Consider the following 20,949-nt stretch of genomic DNA (forward strand, 5'->3'; position numbering starts at 1 on the left):
AGGAGACACCTTAGCTCCTTTTCTATTTGTCACTGTACTAGACTGGGTACTCTGTAAATGTGACAATGAAGAACTAGGCTTCACTATGGTCCCTCTCCAATCACGGCGACATCCCGCGGAGAAGGTCAGCGACCTTGACTTTGCAGAAGACATGGTAGAACTGGAAGAATCCTTAGAAAAAGTCCAAAGTCAATTAAACTTGCTCAGCCTGACAGCCAAGGAAGTCGGTTTACACATAAACATTACAAAGACCAAACTTATTTCTTGCAATATCCCCACTCGAGTCTTCAGCTCAATGGAGAGGATATCCAGAACGTTGAAGATTTTCAATATCTTGCTTGTACATTGGTCAACTGGAAATGACATCAAGTGCCGGAAAAGTGATAGTATGGAATGCATTTTGGATATTGGATTGTGTTTGGAAGTCTCCTGAATCACTCCAACAAAAGGTGCAACTGTTCAAAGCGTCAAATTTGAGTGTGCTTTTATATGGTTGTGAGTCTTGGGTCCTAACATCTGACCTCTGTTGTCAACTTGACTCCTTCCAAACGTCGTGCCTTAGAATCATACTTCGTGTCTCGCATAGAGATCATGTTAGAAACGAGGAGATCTGTGATAGAACGGGAACAGTCCCCCTTTCCCAATCAGTTAAAGCCTGCCAGATCGGATTCCTGAGCCATTGTCTACGGTGATTTCTAAATACGTTCTGTTCCATCCGACACATGGCAAACCAAGACCCGGTGGACGTAAAGTTCATTCCATGAATATGCTGCTAAGCTAGTCAACCCAGAAAATCCCCCCTTTCCTCACAAAATACGACCATTGACTCAGGATTGCGAAGCCTGGTAGCGCGTGGAGGTCAACTGCTTGCACCGTTGGGACCGCCCATGAGCGCCTCAGAGGAGCAGAGAGAAAGAGAAAGAGAGAATGACTGCCAACAAATTATTCTTTTGTCTTTGTGTTAATTAGCCTAACTAGCCTCATTTTACAAGTTAGTGTATGAAGGCTAAAAAAACCTTGATGTTATCTACTTAGCCTCCATGTCATTGAAGTCAAAATCCATTACTTTGCTGCTTTCCTTCTTCTCAGAAGAAAAGTATTCGATCAAAAAGTGAGAAAACCACTTTCGGTCAGATCACATAGAAGCATTTACTTATCAGCTGGTCACAGTGAGTGCAAAGAAATATTTGCTGTTAAACTCAGGTCATCTTAGATCACTGAAGTACTAGATCATCATTTTGCGGATAAGATTCTTACCTGTCGTACTAAATTATCTTCATCCTTGCAGATTTACTTGGATGAGGAATATGAAATAAAATTGACCAAGTGCGAGTGTCCGAGAGGACACTTTAAATGCAGTCACGCAGCTGCCCTCTTTATTCACTGTATTCACAACGTTAGCCAAACAGATGTTGAATGCCAGTGGAGAAAGAGAAAGTAAAATTCTTCCTTTTTCCATTCAAGTGGTTACAGAAATGTTTCCCCTTGCCAAAAAAGTATTCTGCTTTGTCGAGAAAGCCAACAGAAGCTGATTGCTTCACATTGTACAAAGATTTGAAGGATTATGGGATGTTCACTAGACTTTGCTGGCTTCTCAGCCCTGAGCCACCTGTTGCCAAGAAGCTTCCCATTCCAACCATAGAGGAGATAATTTCTTCTGATGAGTTTCTTCAAGCAGTAGGACATGAACAACAGCTGGACTGCTTGATTAGGCGTTACATAATACAAGCAGCAGAAAAACTTCAAATCAGTAAATTGACTGTAGGTCAGAGAGACAACCCTACCTGGCTTTTGGCAAGAAGGGGCTGTCTTGCAGCCAGTAACTTAGGCTCTGTCCTCAAAGCAAAGAGAATTGCTCTTTTGCTGCTAAAACTTCTTCTTGGGAGTATGACTTGTCAAAGGTGAAGGCAGTTCAATGAAGAGTGAACAATGAGTAGAATGCACTTGAAGCATTCACCCTCACAACTGGGAAAGCAGTTAAAGAAACTGGAATTTGGTTGCATTATTCTGGACCCTTGGTGCTTTCCCTGCTAAGATTGTTGATGATGACACGGTTCTTGAGGCAAAAGTGCCCATTCACAGCTAGAAACCTCACAATAGTAGAGGCAGTTGAATCAACAGCATATCGCCTGGAGAATAAATGAAAATGGAAACAGCTATATGCCTTAAAGAAAGACCATGTATACTGGCATCAAGTATTGTTGTGTTGTATTTGTAGCTTAGACAACGAGGGATGTAGCTATTTTAAAAATAGAAAGGGGTGAAACGTGGGTAGCAAACATCCCTATCTTACCAGAATTTTATTTTAAACATATTCTCCCAAAAATAGTTGAAGGAAAATTGTAGCTTGTTGGTTATGGTTAGAGCTTTCTTTTGACTCATTACCACATCAGGTAAACTAGCTTCCTTTCCCACACTCCTGATTACCTCAGAGATATATTATTTGGTACTGAAAGTTACAGTCTTCATTTTTTCCATTGAGTTATGGCCCAAGTGCAAAGTGTGCAGGCCATAAATCAGCAGGAAAAAACTATGGACCTCAAACTCGGTTAGTGAGAGGTATATATTCCATCTATAATTTTATACGGTTAATTAGAAGAAAAGTGAGCGAAATCAGTGGTAAAGTTATAGATTTCCTGTTACCCATTTTGAATCATGAAATGGTGCAAGCAGCTGAAGTATTCTGTCTCTTACAGGTGCATTCTCAGCTAAAACCCCTTTTGAGCCTCCTTATAATTAGCAATGGAATTCCTTCTGTCTAATTCAACTTTATGACATGTCGTAGATACTATATATATATATTTGTGTTTAGCTTACACAATAATTATACAGTTTTGCAGTGAAGGGCTCGTGTGATTTCCCTTGCAACATAAGTATTGCCCACATGTTCAGGTATTAAAAAAGCAATAGGAAAAAAGAGTTCTAAGTTTTGAATAATAATATTATTGTACTCTTTGCTTGACCCTTTTTCCTTAACACGTCGTCACATGTGAGTGATGTTCATTAATGTATTTTATGTCTTGAAAGATTCGTAAAGTTAGCAGCTCATTTTTGTAACTTAAAACTTCATAAACTCATCCTCCCAGTCTTGACTCCATCCTCCCATTTATTTGATGTGCTGAGTCAAATTTTGCAGTTATGGGGACTGTTGACTTACAATTGGGTGTACTGGATAAATTGTTGGATATTGATTACTGTACTTTGACTGTATCAGTAGAGTCATCTTTATCCCTTTTCAGAGTGAAAGGTGTATTTCTGTTCTGTTATTCAGTCCTGCAATGATTAAAGATGTTGGTTGTGAGTGGGTCATTCTGGGGCACTCAGAGAGAAGAAATATTTTCAAGGAGCCTGATGAGGTGAGACATTCTGAATAGTAAACTCGAGAGTGATGTTATCATTGAGGGTCTCTCAGAGGTTTTGGGGAACAAGGGAACATGTCTAATTTGAACTGGGGGACAGTTCACGGACAAAACATTCTGGAGAAACAGGGAACATAAACCGTTTTAGGGATCAAAAAGCTGAGGATAAGATTGGACTTAATTTGGGGAACAAGGCAACACAAGCAAATGTTTGAAAGGAACATGGGGTGAGCACTCAGTTTTGACTGGAAACTCTTGACTTAAAAACAAGAGGTTTCTTATTTTATTTCAACCTCTGTGTTTTGACAAGAGCTTAATGAAAAAACCTGAGACTATGGGGAGGGTTGCTTGATAATGTTTTAGGGTTTTAGGCCATACTGCAGTATCTGTGGAGATATCAGAGCTGAAAAATCTGAGGAATGTACCATGGGTATTTTGTGAACTATCCCTAATTCCTTCCTTGTTACTTTTTTCCTAGTTGATTGGAGAGAAGGTTGCCCATGCACTCTCTGAGGGCTTGAAAGTGATAGCTTGTATTGGAGAACTTCTGTCTGAAAGAGAAGCAGGAAAAACAATGGAAGTAGTTTCACGACAAATCAAAGCCATTGCTGGTTTGTTATATACCATCTACATTAGCCGGAGTAAAAAATACCATAATACTCTTTGTTTCTCCACGAAAATTTTGAATAAGTTTTCTCTTGGAACCATTGCAAGTCCCAGGAGAAACAGGAAACAATGCTTATGCAAAATTTGGGGAACAAACAAAGGTTATTATTGTATTTTCCCACTTGGCCAATTGAAAGTTGAGAAATGACTCATGTGAGATTTTAAATGATGAGACTGAGTACTATACAACTCACAGGGCTGTCACTAAGAGGCGAGGGTTATCCAATGCACCCAATCTGAGTTGGATCATGGTTGGTGGACTTGATCCAATCGACCACTTGTGTCTACCCGTCAATCCGAGTTGAGCTGACTTGACCTGTCTCTTCAAGAGTCAGTCTGTGTTATGGGAAGTTGGTTTGTGGGAGACTTAGAAAATGCGGTAAGAACAGTGAATAGGAAGGGTAGAAAATGTTGGTAGATAGACTAGAGTTGGGTTGTCAATCTGAGTTGACCCATCTCTTGGTGCATCTTACGCGAAGTCGGTTTTAGGAGAGCGGGGAATAGGGAGTGCACAAAGAGTTGGCGGATTGACTCAGTCCCATTGAGTCAAGTCAAGTTAAGTTGTCCATCTGAGTCAAGTCAACTCAACCCATCTCTTCAATGTCAGTTTAAGGGAAGTTTACGATAGATTAGAACATTAATTTAAAAGGGATAAGTGATGGTAGAAAGAGTTGCTGGATTGACGCAGTATGATCGAATTGAGTCGGGTTGTCATAAAGACAGGTCAGGTTGACCTGATTCGGATAGCACAGAAACTGTCATGTTTGTGTGCCTGCTTTAAGAACAGGGATAGTTTATATGTTATTACTTTCTCTTTTGTGCAACCTGACTTCTGGTGAATTTGGGTGATGCATTAAGTCCAGTCGGCTTGGATCAGCAGGTCAACTCAAATCAATCTGATAGAGTTCGTCAGTCGAAATTTTCTGCCCTCCCTATGCGTGTCTTTGTCACTTGCAACTTGACTTCTAGTTGAGACAGATCAGTGTTAGGAAAGACAGGCCGAGTCGACCAGACTCGGATGGAACGGAATCTGTCATGTTCGTATACCTGCTTTAAGATCGTCTGCCTGCTTTAAGAAAGAGGAAGGTTCATTTCTGGGACCTGACTTCCGTTGGCACGACCCACATTAGCCAAGACGGGTCAACTCCACGAGACTCGTATGATCTAGGATATAGATGATCCGACTCAGATTTGGTGTATTGGACGTCGATGTAATAAGACTGCGTCTCGGGTTTGCATAACTGTCTCAAATTCTCCCAACTCCCTCTCGTGTTTAGATAAGGCTGTGGAAACAGGGAAAACGTCCTCTATTGTTTAAATAATCCACTGACACGATGACAAGCTCCCACTTGGCTGGATGGCTCAACGTTGAGGTCATGGGTTAAATCCTGTTCACTCTTGAATTTTTTTGTCATTCCTTTTCTTACTGCCAAAGTAATGTTCACAATCACAATGATCCAAAAATGTGAACTTAACCTGAAACATTTGGAAGGGAATATTAATCTTGTTATAGTGGCTAAAGTAATATGCAAATATTCAGTGTAACAATGATATTGCGTAATATTATTGATGTTAATTGCCTATGCTTTTCTGTCTTTCACAGACAATGTTGCAGACTGGAGTAAGGTAGTGATAGCTTATGAACCTGTTTGGGCAATTGGCACAGGAGTTACTGCCACACCACAACAAGTAAGTGAGATACAGTGAACCAGCAAGTACTTCTTAAGTTATTCAGGCACAACACTAATGAAATTAAAATCAAAAGGTGTGTTTTCTTTCTAAACGATTAAACGTATGTTTCCACACAGAACTAATACATTAATAACAATAATAATAATAATAATAATAATAATAATAATAATAATAATAATAATAATCATAATAATAATCATCATCATCATCATCATCATTTTTTTATGATGCTGCAGTAAAACGTTCTGAAGGCTACAATAAGAAAAAAAGCGAAATGGAGCGCATGGCACGTAACCTGTGCGCGATATAGTGGAAGGAAGGTATATACATATAATGTGAAACATAAAATACTAATTAACGCTAATATAGTTCATGGAAGAATAGAGTTCAATTCCTGGAGGAGGATTAGTTTGGTACACCATCATGGCCGCCATTTCTTTGTTTTGGAACACCAACGTGGCTGCCGTGACGTCACGTGAAAACGCTCTGTTGCGTAATGTACCTTTTGCGTGACCATGCGCAATATAGAAAAAGAAAAGGACTTAGAGCACTAATCGGGGACGCTGTAAAGTGAAATTAACAAGTTAACGCAAATCAAATCAAATTTTGGTTTTTGAGGAGAGGGGAAAACCGGAGTACCCGGAGAAAAACCTCTCGATGCAGAGTAGAAAACCAACAAACTCAACCCACACATGACGCCGAGTCTGAGAATCGAACCCGGGCCACATTGTTGGGAGGCAAGTGCTCTCACCACTGCGAATATAGAATATAGAATATATCAGCATTCGGACTTCTCGATTTATGGTTAAATATTGCACGTTACTTATCGGGTGGAAACCTCCCGCTTTACAGGTATGGGACAAGTAGAGACCAATTTGTGAAAATTAGCCGTAAAGCACATTGAAAACTCCCGTCGCCATCTTGATTATGAAAACTCGGACCCAGTGCCAAAGAGCGGCCAAATCATGTCAACTTCCAATCCTTCGGCGGGAGCACTGTGCAGTGGAACCCCGCGGCCACCTCGGTAATACGGTCACCTCGTTGACGACCATACATTCTCGCATATAAAACCCTCGTTAATGCGGTCATCCGTTAATACGGCCAACGGCCACAATTTTAAATACCAAACAGTAGAATCCTCTATAATTTCACCCCGTTAATACTCGCACTAAATTAAGAAAACCAAAATGCCTGTGACATGTTACCTTATTATAGGAAATTAACAATGCACGTTGACAACGCGAAGAAATGTTAAATTAACGCGAATTTTTCGATAAGCATCTTGCTTTACTTACTGCGATTTTCATACTTCTGCGAACTCGCACTTTACATTTCTGAACGCCAAACTGCGTTTGACTTTCGTGAATAAAATCTTCTAAGACAAGTCCACGGATATTTCAAAGTTTTTTTTTACAGCCGAAAATTTTGTTTTGAGGCCTAACTAGACCCTATCAATTCAAAAGATCTTTCAAAGCCTCAGTATGCCGCAGTAATACGAATTTGCTGCACTTAAAAAATCTTAACAAACGTGTCTCATGGAGAAAAAGAAGCATTTACAGTAGTTAGCTATTATGGATCGAGTGAGGAACTAATAAGGTTTTTTAATGAAATAACGGTGCTTTAAAATGACGATGTTTTAAAATAGCTACATTAAATTTACATGGACATTAATTAAGATACATTAAATGAACGCGAATTTTGTAAAATCGCGTTAATAAAGTGCGTTGTTAATTTCCTATAATAAGGTAATTTCATTGAACTTTGTTAATTTTGAACAGCTGATTTACTTTACAAATTACTGTCAGCAACACTCCTCCCTGTTTTCATTACAAACATGATCTTGACACTACTGCAACATCCAGTAAGGCAAATCGCGAAGGGATTAAAGGACGGAACACACTGGGCGATAAGTCGCTGCGACACGTCGCGGGGACAAGTCGCCGCAACAAATCGTCTTGTGTGACACGGTTAATTTCATGAAAATCATTGTCGCTGCGGCAGAATTTTGTCGCCGCGATCAGTCGCACGAATTCAAACCAGTTTGAATTCGTGCGAATTGTCGCAGCGACAAAATTAGCGAAAGCAGCGTTGTTGCATCGTGAGTACACTTCCTGCAACAAGTCGCTGCATAGTTAATATAAATGAGCCAATGAGAGAAAGTCATATGGTCAGCCATATTGAATTAGAAAACGAGTTCACATTCCCCCTCATTCGAGATCACTGCGTGTGGTACGAACAGGCGTCGTGTCGCAGCGACTTGTTTTGCAACTAGTACACATGGAGCAATTTGTCGCAGAGACATGTCGCTGCGACTTGTCGCCTAGTGTGTCCCGGCCTTAAGTCATTGTGCTTTCATCAAAAAACATGATTGATACATGATTGATCTTTCGGTTAGGTCATTACGGCGGCTTCCGTTTTTTAAAATCATAGTAAAGCTGGGCCTGTTCTGGTTTTGAGTTTAGGCTCAGAACGTACAGTACACGTAACATTTCAAGCGTTTTACCTACTGAGCGAAGTTTCAAGTATTTTATACAATTACCATAGTTAAAGATAAAAGTTGTTCTGGAATTGCAAATATGATATTTGTTATTACGGCCCTTTAGTCATGAATTTCACCCTACCCCGGTAATACGGCCACCCCGTTAATACGGGTATTTTTTTAGGCCCGTTGATGACCGTATTAACGGGGTTCCACTGTACTTTTGATCCATTGCCGTTTCACGTATTCAGCCAGGTCTCGGAGGGGCTCCGTTTGGGCCTGACGCCGAAGGACAAGGAACATCGGTTAAATTTCGTTATGTGGCCGGAACGCAAGGGCCATGGAAGGAACTCGATCCCTCGAAAAAAGACACGATTACCAAAAGGAAAGATCAGTGACAAATCAAATGTTATTGACATTAAGAACCACAAATGCAGCTATAAGATCCGAGGCAAAATGCTATCCGTTTGCGGGTAGAAAACGTAAAGCTCGGTCCGTCGAAAGTGGTATGACAGTTGGCATTTGAATGCAAGCCCAGTTGCAACTACACTGCGTTCTAACTCGAAATCAATGGCTGTCGGGTGTCGGTTTGCAGCTCTTGCAATATGCGCGTGCTTGGGAACGGCTGGTAGGCAGGTAGCATCGGTCAGTTCATCCAAAATCACCTAAACAGAAATTGAGAGATCAATAATTAGCTTTGCGTTTAATGGCAAATGTCAAACAGGCAGTAGTGTGGTGGTTGTCCTTCAGTAATTTTAGCCTTACGTTTGCTGTCATATACCGGTAACATTTACTTTAAGTAAATTACAATGCCATCACATTCAAGGTGAAGGCACATACCAGACCTATATTTCATGAAATAGACGAGTTCACGCTCTTGATTGCACCATGAGTAATCAGGGCAACATGGCGGAAAATTTAAGGGTTTGTGTGGAAATTCGAAGCAAAATATATTGTACATGACTCTACTTTATAGACTTTCGCCTTCATAAACCAAACAAATAAGTTCATGTTCACAACTGAGATGAGCTAGACTTGGTATCCGTTCCTTGGAATTCCTAAATATTGCTTTTTTGTCTCCATACATTCTCTGTAATTTTGTGCCTTTAGAGTTACAGGAAATGAATGCCAGAAACTATTTTTAATAAAATAATTTCTACCATAGCCATTCTCTCCAAAGTTATTCTGCCGCACCTTCGAGCGCATATCTTCCGTTGTGGAAAATAAAAAACCCAAAATTTCATATCATGAATACTTTTCATCGTTTTGAACTTCCTTACAAACCTTTGAATTTCTCTCCATCTTGCCCTGATTACCCGTGATGCACTCAAGAGCGTGAACGCGTCTATTGTTTCATTCCGAATCGGTTTCATCGATCCCGAATCTTGAACTCTCGGGGCCGTTGGCAAAATCCGGATCGGATCGGATTGACAAAGCTGGGACTGGATCAATAACAAAATACCACTAAAAGTAGACGGTCACCAGACAACGTGCTAAAGAGAGGAAAAGTCGAATTCTGTGCCTTTCTCTCTTGTGTAGTCGTCTCCTCATCGAAATGGTTTTTTTCCAGAGGTGATTACAGATTCCGAAGTGGAATCATGAAAGATACGATGTGACGAATTATCGTTAATAAGCGAATTGACTGCGTACGCAATGGTCCTCTCCTTCTTTAAACATGAAAACTGACAACAATTCTTTACTTTACCCCAGTCCCTGGCAATTCCATTCTCCATCGTTGCGCTCAGCCGAATAGGAAGGATATCTGTTTACAAACATTGACGTCAAATTTGCCAACCACCGAACAAAAGAGCCCTTTGTTTCGGCATCCAATAAGGCTCTGGTTGGCACGTTAACATCTATAGGTGACGTCATCAATATCTTTGTGATAGAAAATATTTCCCATACTTGAAATAGCTATCGGTAAGTACCAACGAGTCGAGACATAGTTTGCAGATTTGTATCAGAGTTCCAAAATACCCAACAGCAGTTGTAATTTTTTTATTCAAAAGTACCGCAACTCAACTTATCTAGTTAACAATAATACAATAATAGAAATTGCACACTTTGTATCACCAACAACAATGGAAATATCAACGTGTTTTGCAATAATATGGAAAGTACTGCTGTAATTTTTAAACGGCCGTATTTTTTTGGATGAGTCTCAATAAATGAGGAGACGACTACACAAGAGAGAAAAGCACAGATTTCGACTTCTCCCCTCTTTAGCACGTTGTCTGGTGACTGTCTGCTTTTAGCTGGAATTTTGTCATTGATCCTGTGCAAATTTTGTCGGTATGTTAAACTCGTCCCAGTCTTCCCCTTACTGTGATTCCAAAATGGTGGCGTCACACCAACGTTCGTGATAATGGCCTTCAATTCTACCCTGTTCATGTTTCCCACATAAACCCTACAAACCGTTACGTTGACTGAGCGTTCAAATTATGTGTTTAGGTCGCATGGGATCCCTCTTCACTTTGCTTCGTGTACCTACATTTAAACTGGCGGATGTTGAAAGCTTTAAAGTGGTATTACGACCAAAAAAACACATCTTTTTTCTCTTTGGATTTCAAAACTATGTTAACTAAACACTAACTGACCCAAGTTTTAAGCTCTGATGTAAAAAAAAAACAGCTGTTTATTTTAACTGGAATTTTCTTATTTATTGGTCCGCCATCATTGCTAACTTTAAAATCTTGAGAGAGCTGGGCGAGGAGACTCACTAGTTTAAGAATGCAATGCGTGTGTACGCGGCTGAATTAATATGCAGCACGAGAGTTTCGGGCTTTCAGACTCTTAAACCCGTGTTTTGCATATATAATAAATTGCGTTTACACGCTGAAATTTTAAGCTAGGGAGTAAATGCTGTCATTTTCTCTAGATCCAACCCTCTGATGTCCAATCGGTCAGTTTTGAACGTGAGTAATGGCTGCCCGTGAAATCCAAAACTTACACTCAAAATAAAAAGCCTTTGGATAAACTCAAAGCTCAAAATTTTGCCAGTTAGTTGTTAAGCGAACACGGTTTTAAAATCTGAAGAAAAAAAGGAAATGATTTTTTGATCATAGTACCACTTTAAGAGTCTCTTGGGTATCCTCTTTTGGAGAGGGGGCCTTAAACGGGATATCCTCCGTGCTATGTTTTCAAACATTTTCTAATTTTCGTCCTTTTTTTAAAAGAAAAGCTTGTATCTGATATATTTTACCCTGTAATCATTTATTCATGCTAAAGTACATTTAGGATTGGCTTTTTTTAATGTCATGAAGGAAAAGTATAGTAAAGGTTACACATTTAACGCAACACTATAAAGCTTACAAATTAAAACAAATCGAATTCTGTGTTTGACTTGAGCACTTTTGTGGCTCATATGATGCATACATGTAGAAATGTTGATCCCTTATTCTTCATCTTCTTGCTAGTGGATAGCAGCAGACTTGTAAGATGAGTTTGGGAGGTGGTGACCAATATTTTGATCTGGGGTTTGTGTGTTGTGATCCTGTCCTGTGGTGGAGAGAGTTAAGGTGCAAGGTGCTTTGTAAAACCCAGGGTAAATTAAGTACTGACAATTTCTTTCCATTGATTACAGGCTCAAGAGGTCCATCATATGTTGAGAGGTTGGCTCAAAGATAACGTGTCTACAGAGGTCTCGGAAAAAACTAGAATTATCTATGGAGGTATGTCATTAGCCGATAAAGCATAGATAATTTTAGGTCTTGAAATCAAACAAAAATGCTGTTTGACTTCTCGTACGCAATTACCGTTTTCCAATTTGGTCAAGGTAACGTTGAAACTGATGAAACAGAGCTTCAGTTTTCAGCATCAAACAGGATTTTTTTAGCTCTCGCTGGAGTATTGTGACGATCTTAACACCACTTATTAAAAAGTTCACTTACAATTGGCCGAGTCGTAAAATACCATAATACGCTTTGTTTGGTCTCCCAAATTTTGCATAAGCATTGTTTCCAGTTCTATGGTATTGTGCGCTTCGGCCAATTAGTTTGATTGTTATTTTCGGTGTCTCGTAACAAATTATGTGAAAGGGCCTTGCGGGTTATAAAAGAGATTTAGGATCGCGTCAGTTTGCGAATTACGGCAAACGTCGGACTAAAATTTGCGTTTTTTAGAAAATGGAAGAAATTCCTTCTGAATGAGCCCATTTCTTGCCTGAAAGCTCCATATATCGAGCAACTGGGTAGACTTTCATATACCGGACTAAAATGGCGGAGGGCTAAAGAACCATTGTCATTCTGATTAGTCCTTGCTAATTAGGTATTGTTATGTTCGCTTTGTTCTTTTGTTTTATGGACATTAATTATTTCGTATCCGGTATATGAAAGACCAGCCCAGCAACTTCTCAAAGGGAGCAAGACAGTTAAGATAAGAGAATTTTCACGCTTTAATGACAAGTAGCAGGCATCCGTTTCGCGTAAACGCGATCATAAATTTCCCTATTATCAAATGTCGCCGTAGATTTGATACTTTAGGTACGTTTCTACGTATAGGGAAGATATATGTTTACAAACGTTGCAGCCACAGGAACAAAAGACCCTTTGTTTCGATAGCCAATAAGGCTCTGGTTGGCACATTAATGACAATAGGTGACGTCAACGATATCTTTCCTATTCTGGTTGGCGTTGAGATGGTTGCGAATAGTACAAGCCAAAAAGCATACAGTCCCAAAAATTATTTAAACTCATTGCTGACTTTTTTTGGTCAGAATTAAATTGTCCTTTTAATGGTGAGTAGTTAAGGTGCAAAAGAAGTCAAAAATGGATGTGGAAATCGTAACCGGCAAAATAGGGAAGATATCTGTTCGCAAATATTGCTTTTATTATTCAAATTTGCCAACCACAGGAACAAAAGACCGTTTGTTTCCACAGCCAGTGAGGCTCTGGTTGACACATTAATGACAATAGATGACGTCAACAATATCTTCCCTATATTCGCGTTAAAAATATATATTCGTAAACGCTCTTATTCTCTATTTTCGAATGCCCCATTCTTGGGAATACGCAGTGTCCCCAAAGAGCATTTGAAAACTGGAGTTTATGCAAAATTTGGGGGGCAAACAAAGTGTATTCTGGGGCAATCGAAAATAGAGAATAAGCCTCCGGAGGGCTAATTTAAATCTGGGGCTCGTAGAAGGAGGTTATTAAAAGCTCGAGAGTCAAAACACCAGTCTTCTAAAATCTCACTCAGCTTTAATAAATTACGTATAAACTATATACCGCAGTAGGCTCGTCTTTGGCCATTTAAAACCGAAACATTTCGAACGCACTCGTTCAAGTACTATTCTACGTTTTTCTTAGCATTATATTTAGACCGCTAGGCAAGTTTGCGGGACTGACATTGGGAAGGGGAGGCTTATTATAAAACTGAGGCTGAAAGGGGGGCTTTTGAGAGCTTTTACGGTATACACTTCTGTTTTTCATTATTTTTGCCTACAACTTACTAGGGGCGACGTGGCTTTAAAAGTGGTTTTGGCCACTACATTTACACGCGGTTTCTCCCGTTTTAATGCGGGGAGATAGGTAGTTTATTACACATAAGCATCGCAGCCATTGGCTCAATTATGCTGTTTACATATGAAATATAATTAAAATAATAGTAAGAAAAATGATATTGCTAAAATAAATCCCGCTGTGAACATCAAATGGGTTCGTCTTTCACTGCCAAATTCAACTCTACTGCGCGTAGCAGGTATCTAATTACTAGCCATATTCCAGTCAAATTTCTTAACTCTATCAGTATGTTTGTTTGAATTGTCTCCTTTCTGTTGCCTTTACTGTAAGCTTCACATGCTTGCTCCCGTTTGAACTTGTAGCTCATTTGGTAGAGTATCGGTGATCTAATCCGGAGTTGATGGGTTCAAGGCCCCACCCTAGTTAGGGTTTTCTCTTTTCTTGTGTGCGCCTATGTCCACCACCTGGTCTAACGTAGCCTGCGTTGCTGGCGGTATTGTTGGCGAGGAGAATGGGGAGAGACGCTGTGGTATTTCACAGCGCCCCTCCCCATTCTCCGCGCGGCTTTGCAATCGTAAATTTGCCTCACAGCGCCAATAATAGGGAGCTTAGAGATGGCAACGGCAACTAGAACATTGTCGTTAAATGTAAATTCCCGTTATTGTAATCGCTTCGCGTCTATTCCAAGCATTTTAACGTGTCAAAGGTGTGGAAAACCCTCAAGAACGAAACTAGAATGAACGACGCTTAATTTAGGAGAGAAAATGAGAACTTATCCTCAAGCGCTGACGTTCTCCCTGAGACCTCAAATTTTGCCATTTCACGTTGTTGTTTTGCTGACGACGGGCAAAGAAATAGACAAAAATGAAAACATGCACGTCTAGAGCGTGCAAAGCTATTGCTTTTGCTCGCTAAATATGCAAATTTGCGACGTTCTCGTTGCCGTCGCCGTTGTCGTGGCTAAAGCTCCCTAATACCGCCAGCTACGCAGGCTAGGTCTAACGCTTTGATGGATTCCATGATAATAAAGAATTAGCACTTGAAGACTCATTCTAATAGCTTCATATACCATCGTGCACAGTTATTTACCAACTGAAATTTCATCTTTTATTTGTTGCTACAGGTTCAGTAAACGCAAAAAACTGTCAGGAATTAGCTAAGCAAGGAGATGTCGATGGTTTTCTTGTGGGAGGTGCATCACTTAAGCCGGAGTTTGTCCAGATTATAAATGCAAGATTGTGATTGATCAGTATAGTTGTTAGATGTAGGAAATTGTAACGATTTTAGTTGACAGTCACGCGAGATTGTAGTGTTATCGAAAAGGGTGATCAAAGAATAAAAGGTAATGTAACAGTACATTCTTATATTATCGTTTCGATTTCTTTTACTTTTTTGCATAGCGTTAGAGACGCCCAGGGACGATTGTACTTTGAAGAAAAACCCTTCGCACTGAATTATGAAGCAACTCAGTTGGCAGCAACTGCATGAGTTTCTCAGCAGAGGTCTTTGATGACTTTGAAATTTTACGAAGCGGACCCCTGAATAAGGAGCTGGTCGTGGTAATACAAAGATAGAGTTCTTTGTAAAGGCCTAATATAAGCCGCAGCCTGTCCAATACCCTATGATTTTCTGAGAAAAGGCATAGAATTAACCCGACGCGGGTGGTCCAGATCAGCTCCTTATTCAGGGGTCCGCTTCGTAAACTTTCAAACTTTTCATCTCGCAAACAAACAAAGATCAAAAGTTTATTTTAAATGCTGGTTTCAACACTGGGAGGACTAACATTCTGCGCCTCTTAACGTTGTTATAAAAAGCAGTGTATGAGTGGTTTCTTCCTCCACTAAATATTCCTGAAAATTTGTATTTCTTCGCTTTCTCATGAAAAACCAAAAAAAAAATTCACGGTTGCCGCGTGTTCTCATGTCCGCCATCTTGTAGGTAGTTAAACCGCTGACAAATGCATCGATATGCTCAACAATTTTAGACGTGCCGTTTGTACTTCTCATGGTGCCCCCTCCACCCCCACAAAAATTGTGGCACTCCAAATAAAGGAAATTTTGTCGTGTGAACGGGCAATGGGTGGTCCGAAAAAATAAACGGGCGGAGGGGTGCCGTGCCCAAAATGGTTGTCGTGTAAACCGGGCTTTGGTTATTAGTCCCATTGGATCTTTTATATTAAATAATGCATATTATATTAGAATAATATTATTGTGTTTCCTTATGAAAAGACCAACTTAAACTTTGTCATAGTTTGGCTGCAGATGTAAAAAACCGAATGCGCCCATCATTAAGCATGCTATTTGTTTGTTTTACGTTCTGCTGATTTTAGATCTTAAGTAAGACCGTTACAAAGGCCTCCCTAAAATCTCACTGTGTGTCCTCATGAAAAGCCCAAGAACATAATTCCGCTGCTCCATAGAAGGAAGTGTCGCAAATAAAAATCGTTTCCAGTTCTTTAAGCAGGGCCCAGCGAAGAAAGTAGACGAGCACTTGGGAAGGGAAACAGTGATCAGCAGCAATAGACTATAAAGGCTACATAATTACCTTGAAAACACGGCCTGCTGCATATTTGAGTCTCGGCCTTGTGTTTTGAACATATATCAGATTCATTCAGTCAGTCACGGTCCAAGTAAGTCACGATAAAACAATTTCCGTCTCAGTGCCTATTTGAGTGTTGCAAAAGAAATTAGATTGGATTTTTTCACATGTACTTTTTCAAGAAGGTTCACGAACGTCTTTATTGACAACTATTTGCCAAGGACTGGACTCCCATGCTTTTCATTCTCAATTCATATTTTCAGTGCTCTCCATCGAAAAGCGTTAAAGGGTTGATTAACAGTGCCAGATTAGTCTACAATGGCACACTATACTCTTTCCTCTCGGCACGGCTCTTCGCTCACTTTTCACGAAAAAGTCTTCATTATATTTTTTTAAGATGTCATGTTCAAATCAAGGCATATCTGTCTGTAGTTTAAACAAATTGGCACTCGTTTGATTTCCATAACTCATTATGAAATTCAAATCATTTCTTTTGTTATTTCAAACCGCGTGGCAAGACAAAAATACAATTCATGAGTTAATTTATTGTTCAACGGCGGCCGTAAAGACCTAATGGCTTCACCAGTTCGAAATCTCGATCATATTTTTAGTGAAGATTCGAACTGTCCTATCTGCTTGGAAGAATTTACCGAACCAAAGGTTCTGCTTTGTCTTCACAATATTTGCAGGAAATGCCTGAAAGAGTTGTTGCACCACCACACTGTAACTTTCCTTTGTCCGATTTGTCGTGCTGTTTGTCCCATTCCCGAGCGCGGAGTTGATGGTTTTCCCACAAATGATCATTTAGCTCGATTGATCCGTGAATCCCCGGCCGAGAGAGTTTTACAAGAAATAAAGAAAGCGGTAAAAGAATGCGAAGAGAAGTTGGCGATTGTACGAAGAGTTTACGACGAATCGCGCATTGATTTGGAGCAGCAGGGAAAGATGATAAAGAAGAAGATCCATGAAGACTTTCAAAATCTTGTTGATGTTTTGACAAAACAAGAGGAAGCATTGTGCGGTGAAGTGGACATTTTAGTTCTTAGAGAAGAGAAGAATCATCCAGCGTGTTTCCTTTCTTCGCAAACGGAGAAATTGCTTAATCATATCGGAGGGATGTTAAAACTACGAGATAAGTTTGATATCGCTAACGACCGAGAGCATTTGATGAACAGAATTACAGATGCAAATATTGCGTGCACTAAACTGGGTCATTTGCATGCGGCTAAGGGCGAGAAGCCTGAAGCTATATATCAGTTTGTGGCGAATAAACAAGTGCTTCAATGCGTGAGTGCAAATATGTTTGGCTCAGTGAATCGGTCAGGAAACACGTTCATTCAATCGACGCCAGATGCTGATGACTTACAAAGCCTTGAGGTTTTAAAGCCCGGAACGAAATTCCATTCTTTAAACATACCGCAGCCTTTGAATCGAAAGTTTCAGCCTTTTGCGGTAGCTATTAATGATGAAGGTAATATTGCAATCAGTGATCAAGGAAACCATGCTGTGTTAGTTTACACTAAAGAGGGTGAATTTGTGGCTCGCATTGGAGTGAGAGGCTCAAAGCAGGGATCACTTGAATCACCAACTGGTGTGACTTTTTTATCGAGACATCTTATCGCTGTTACAGATGGCTGTCTTTTCGGTAATCCTGCTCGTATTCAGGTGTTTGATAGTTCTGGCCCATTCACGCAATGCTTGGTCAAATTAAAAATCAATTCGTATTGGTTCTCGCGTCTTTCAACTGTAAACAAAGAACAACTTGCTGTTACTTGCACACCTGTTATGCCTGGCTATGAGCCATGTGTGAAGGTGTTCAATAAAAGCGGAGAAGAGCTTCTATCATTTGGAAACAGTCTTTCTGGCAAACTTTTGCATCCTATAAAAGCCGTGGTGCACAATAATCAGTACTTTGTATCAGACGTGGACAAAAAGAGCAACCGGTGCATGGTGAGCGTGTTCGACCAACACGGCAAATATGTGCGAGCTTTTGGAGAATGCATGTTGAAGAAAGATCCAAATGATCGTGAATTTTATCCTCTTGTTATAACATTGGACGACGCTGAGTCGCGAGTGTTGGCTTACAGTGGTTTGTACAAGCTAGTGAGATGCTATATACCTAACGGCTCACTGGAATCTTATTACAGTACATTGGCTGGCATCACAGATATGGCGGTGACTGCTGATGGTCGAGTGTTTGTAGTTTGCAATGGCACTGCAGATTTTGCCCACAGTGTGCAAGTGATTTTTCATTCGTAGCCAACGGAGGTCATTGCACTGAGATTCAGTTGTTGTATTGTTGGTGCTTACCAAGGGGCACTAGAACACGCAGTACAGTGATGTGATCGGACAATCTGCTCTTACGCATTCCTTGGCGGCTGAATGTTGCTTTGTATTGATAATGTTTAAAGGAAGGGAAGCCAGAATTAATCGACAGAGGGTGGAAGAAGAGAAGTAAATATTTCAAACCTGGTTTTTCCAAGCCCGTTCATCCTGAGTCATTCTATATTAGGCAAGTTGACACGTGACGGCTCTGTGGACATTTTTCATGCAGCACATATTAGCTTGTTCTAGTGTCATTTTTAATCGGGACCAGCGAAAACGTGAGTGGAAGAGAAAGAAATCAGCAAGTTCAATGGGGAGACGGTTCGAAAACTGTCCTTTTAAGGTTTTTTCCCCGCAGTCACTTTTGTTTTTATCGTATTTTATTCGTGTTGATTAACTCAGTGAAAGCTAAAATAGGCTAATTGACAATTGAGAGAAGAACCGTTTTGAATGGGGTCAAATGGCTTTGCAATTGCTTAAGGTACTCTCGACTGTGATGATCATTCTCTCTTAGACTCTTGCCAAAATAATTATCCAGTGATCCCATCATGAAAATAGCCTATTTTTGAAGAGTACATTGGGATCCAACTACGATAACACTGGCTTCACAGATAATCTGTCATACATAGGTTTCCCTCGTAGTGAAAATAGTTAAATGAAAGTTAACACGTACACGCGCTCTTGCAACAAACTATATTGATATCAGATGTAGCACAAATCAATTTCAACCCAGGCGTTTTAAGGTTCATCTTCATTTCGACACTGTTCTTAGCGCATTGAAAACATTTTTAAGAATGTAAAGACAGAACCTAACTTTTAAAACTCAATCATAGGATATACCTGAGATGTTCATTTTTTTTATTCTTACATTCTTCCACACTAATGTTTAGCTTGCAAGATGAATTTTACTACTTGGTAATAAAGAATTGCTCAATTTGCTCAATGTGTATTGTTTCCGCTGGTCTTTCATATACCGGATTCGATGTCCATAGAACAACAGAACAAAGCGAACATAATAATACCTAATTAGCAAGGCCTAATCGGAATAACAACGGTTCTTTTGTCCTCTGCCATTTTAGTCCGGTATGTGAAAGTCGACCCATTGTTTCCTCTGGAAACAAGAGACAGCTGATAGAGTTCCTTGGGTCTCTGTCAGCTCTCAAAAAACTAAAACATCTTGTTCTTTTTAATATAAGAAAGCAATTAGCAGATTGCCTTGTCTCAGCTAAGTTGGATGATTATTCGCCGAAGACGAGGTAACACACCGGCACAAAAATCTGGCACGGCACTCCGAAATCTCGGTACCGTGCCGACGTTTTCCGGCACGGCACGGTAAATTTGTCGTGTGTAAATGCATATTAGGAACCCTTGCCAGAAATTATAGGGGTGCCGAGCACATCTCTGGAGGTGTGCTCTGCACTCCGAATATTGGTCCCGTACCGCCATTTGGAGTGCCGTGCTAATTGTTGTGCGTGTGTAAAAGGGGTTTAAGGCGAATAATTGTTTTAGTAAAATTACATAGGTAATTATTTGAAAAATATGCATTTTTTTTCCATAAATTTCTTCGTCTGTCACCTCTACAAAATGGTTTGCGGCCATTTTGAAAAAACCGGTGATTATCGCGTAATAATCGCCTCAAGTGTAACCAATCAACGCAGAGAATTTTAATAATCACCTATGTGAGCAGCATTTCTTTTGGTGTTTGTTTACTAGTTTAAGGTAGTTTAGTTTGTCAACTGTTTTAACTGGTATACAACTGGTGCGAGGATTGCATTCCTGTGGTACCGAGAATGGCGTGGGAAAATAAAACGCCGAATTGCGTTTCAGTCAGACAAAAAGAAAAGCTCTCTGCATGCTGCTCCAGGTTTAAAAAGTGTCTCCCGGCTCTGGACAGCAATGAACCTTGGTGTTGTATGGTAGAATCAACTGGTGCCGGTGGAATAATAAAGCGATTGCTGAGCAAAAACCAAATAATCTATCAGTATTCAATTATTAAAATTGAAGGAAACGTGGACAAAGAGTATATTACTTCAAATAATGGTTGGTTACCTGTCAATTCAATTCAATTCAATTCAATATCTTTATTTAAAGAGGGAGACGTAATAACCTGTTACAGTTTTCTAACTTACGGCCCTCTTCGAGCATTAACCCTCCCAACCATGATACACCACAGAAGACAGAACCACAACACCGGGAACTACATGCCCTACTTTTTATGACAAGTGTGCGGGTTCTTTTACGTCCCACGGGATTGTGAACATTGAAGGGTTGTGAGACGGGACCTCTGGCTTTTCGTTCTTATCCGAGAAGACTAGAGAGTCTAACCATTTGCAGATGTGATTACAGAAGCGGCACTTTCTCCTCAGTTATTTAAAGACCCTGAGTGTTGGTCCGGCCGGAGTTGAACTGACGACCTCCCGCGTGACAGCCC

At 40.2% G+C, this 20,949-nt stretch overlaps 2 protein-coding genes across 2 annotated transcripts in view; both read left to right on the forward strand.

Annotated features, from left to right (window-relative positions):
* Positions 1-15,011, forward strand: part of LOC138052061 (triosephosphate isomerase-like) — a 20,861-nt gene extending 5,850 nt beyond the window's left edge. Inside the window, exons 3-7 of the mRNA XM_068898417.1 lie at positions 3,272-3,356; positions 3,838-3,970; positions 5,629-5,714; positions 11,780-11,867; positions 14,779-15,011. Coding sequence (XP_068754518.1) covers positions 3,272-3,356; positions 3,838-3,970; positions 5,629-5,714; positions 11,780-11,867; positions 14,779-14,897 — 511 coding nt within the window. The 3' untranslated portion in view covers positions 14,898-15,011. The remainder of the gene's footprint in view (positions 1-3,271; positions 3,357-3,837; positions 3,971-5,628; positions 5,715-11,779; positions 11,868-14,778) is intronic.
* A 1,626-nt stretch (positions 15,012-16,637) lies between these two features.
* LOC138052060 (tripartite motif-containing protein 2-like) lies at positions 16,638-19,456 on the forward strand. The gene has a single exon (XM_068898416.1). The coding sequence runs from the start codon at positions 16,767-16,769 to the stop codon at positions 18,450-18,452; it is 1,686 nt and encodes a 561-aa protein (XP_068754517.1). The 5' UTR covers positions 16,638-16,766; the 3' UTR covers positions 18,453-19,456.
* The last annotated feature ends 1,493 nt before the right edge of the window (positions 19,457-20,949 follow it).

The sequence above is a fragment of the Montipora capricornis genome, chromosome 6, assembly GCF_036669925.1.
Source record: "Montipora capricornis isolate CH-2021 chromosome 6, ASM3666992v2, whole genome shotgun sequence".
In the NCBI taxonomy this organism is placed as follows: domain Eukaryota; kingdom Metazoa; phylum Cnidaria; class Anthozoa; order Scleractinia; family Acroporidae; genus Montipora; species Montipora capricornis.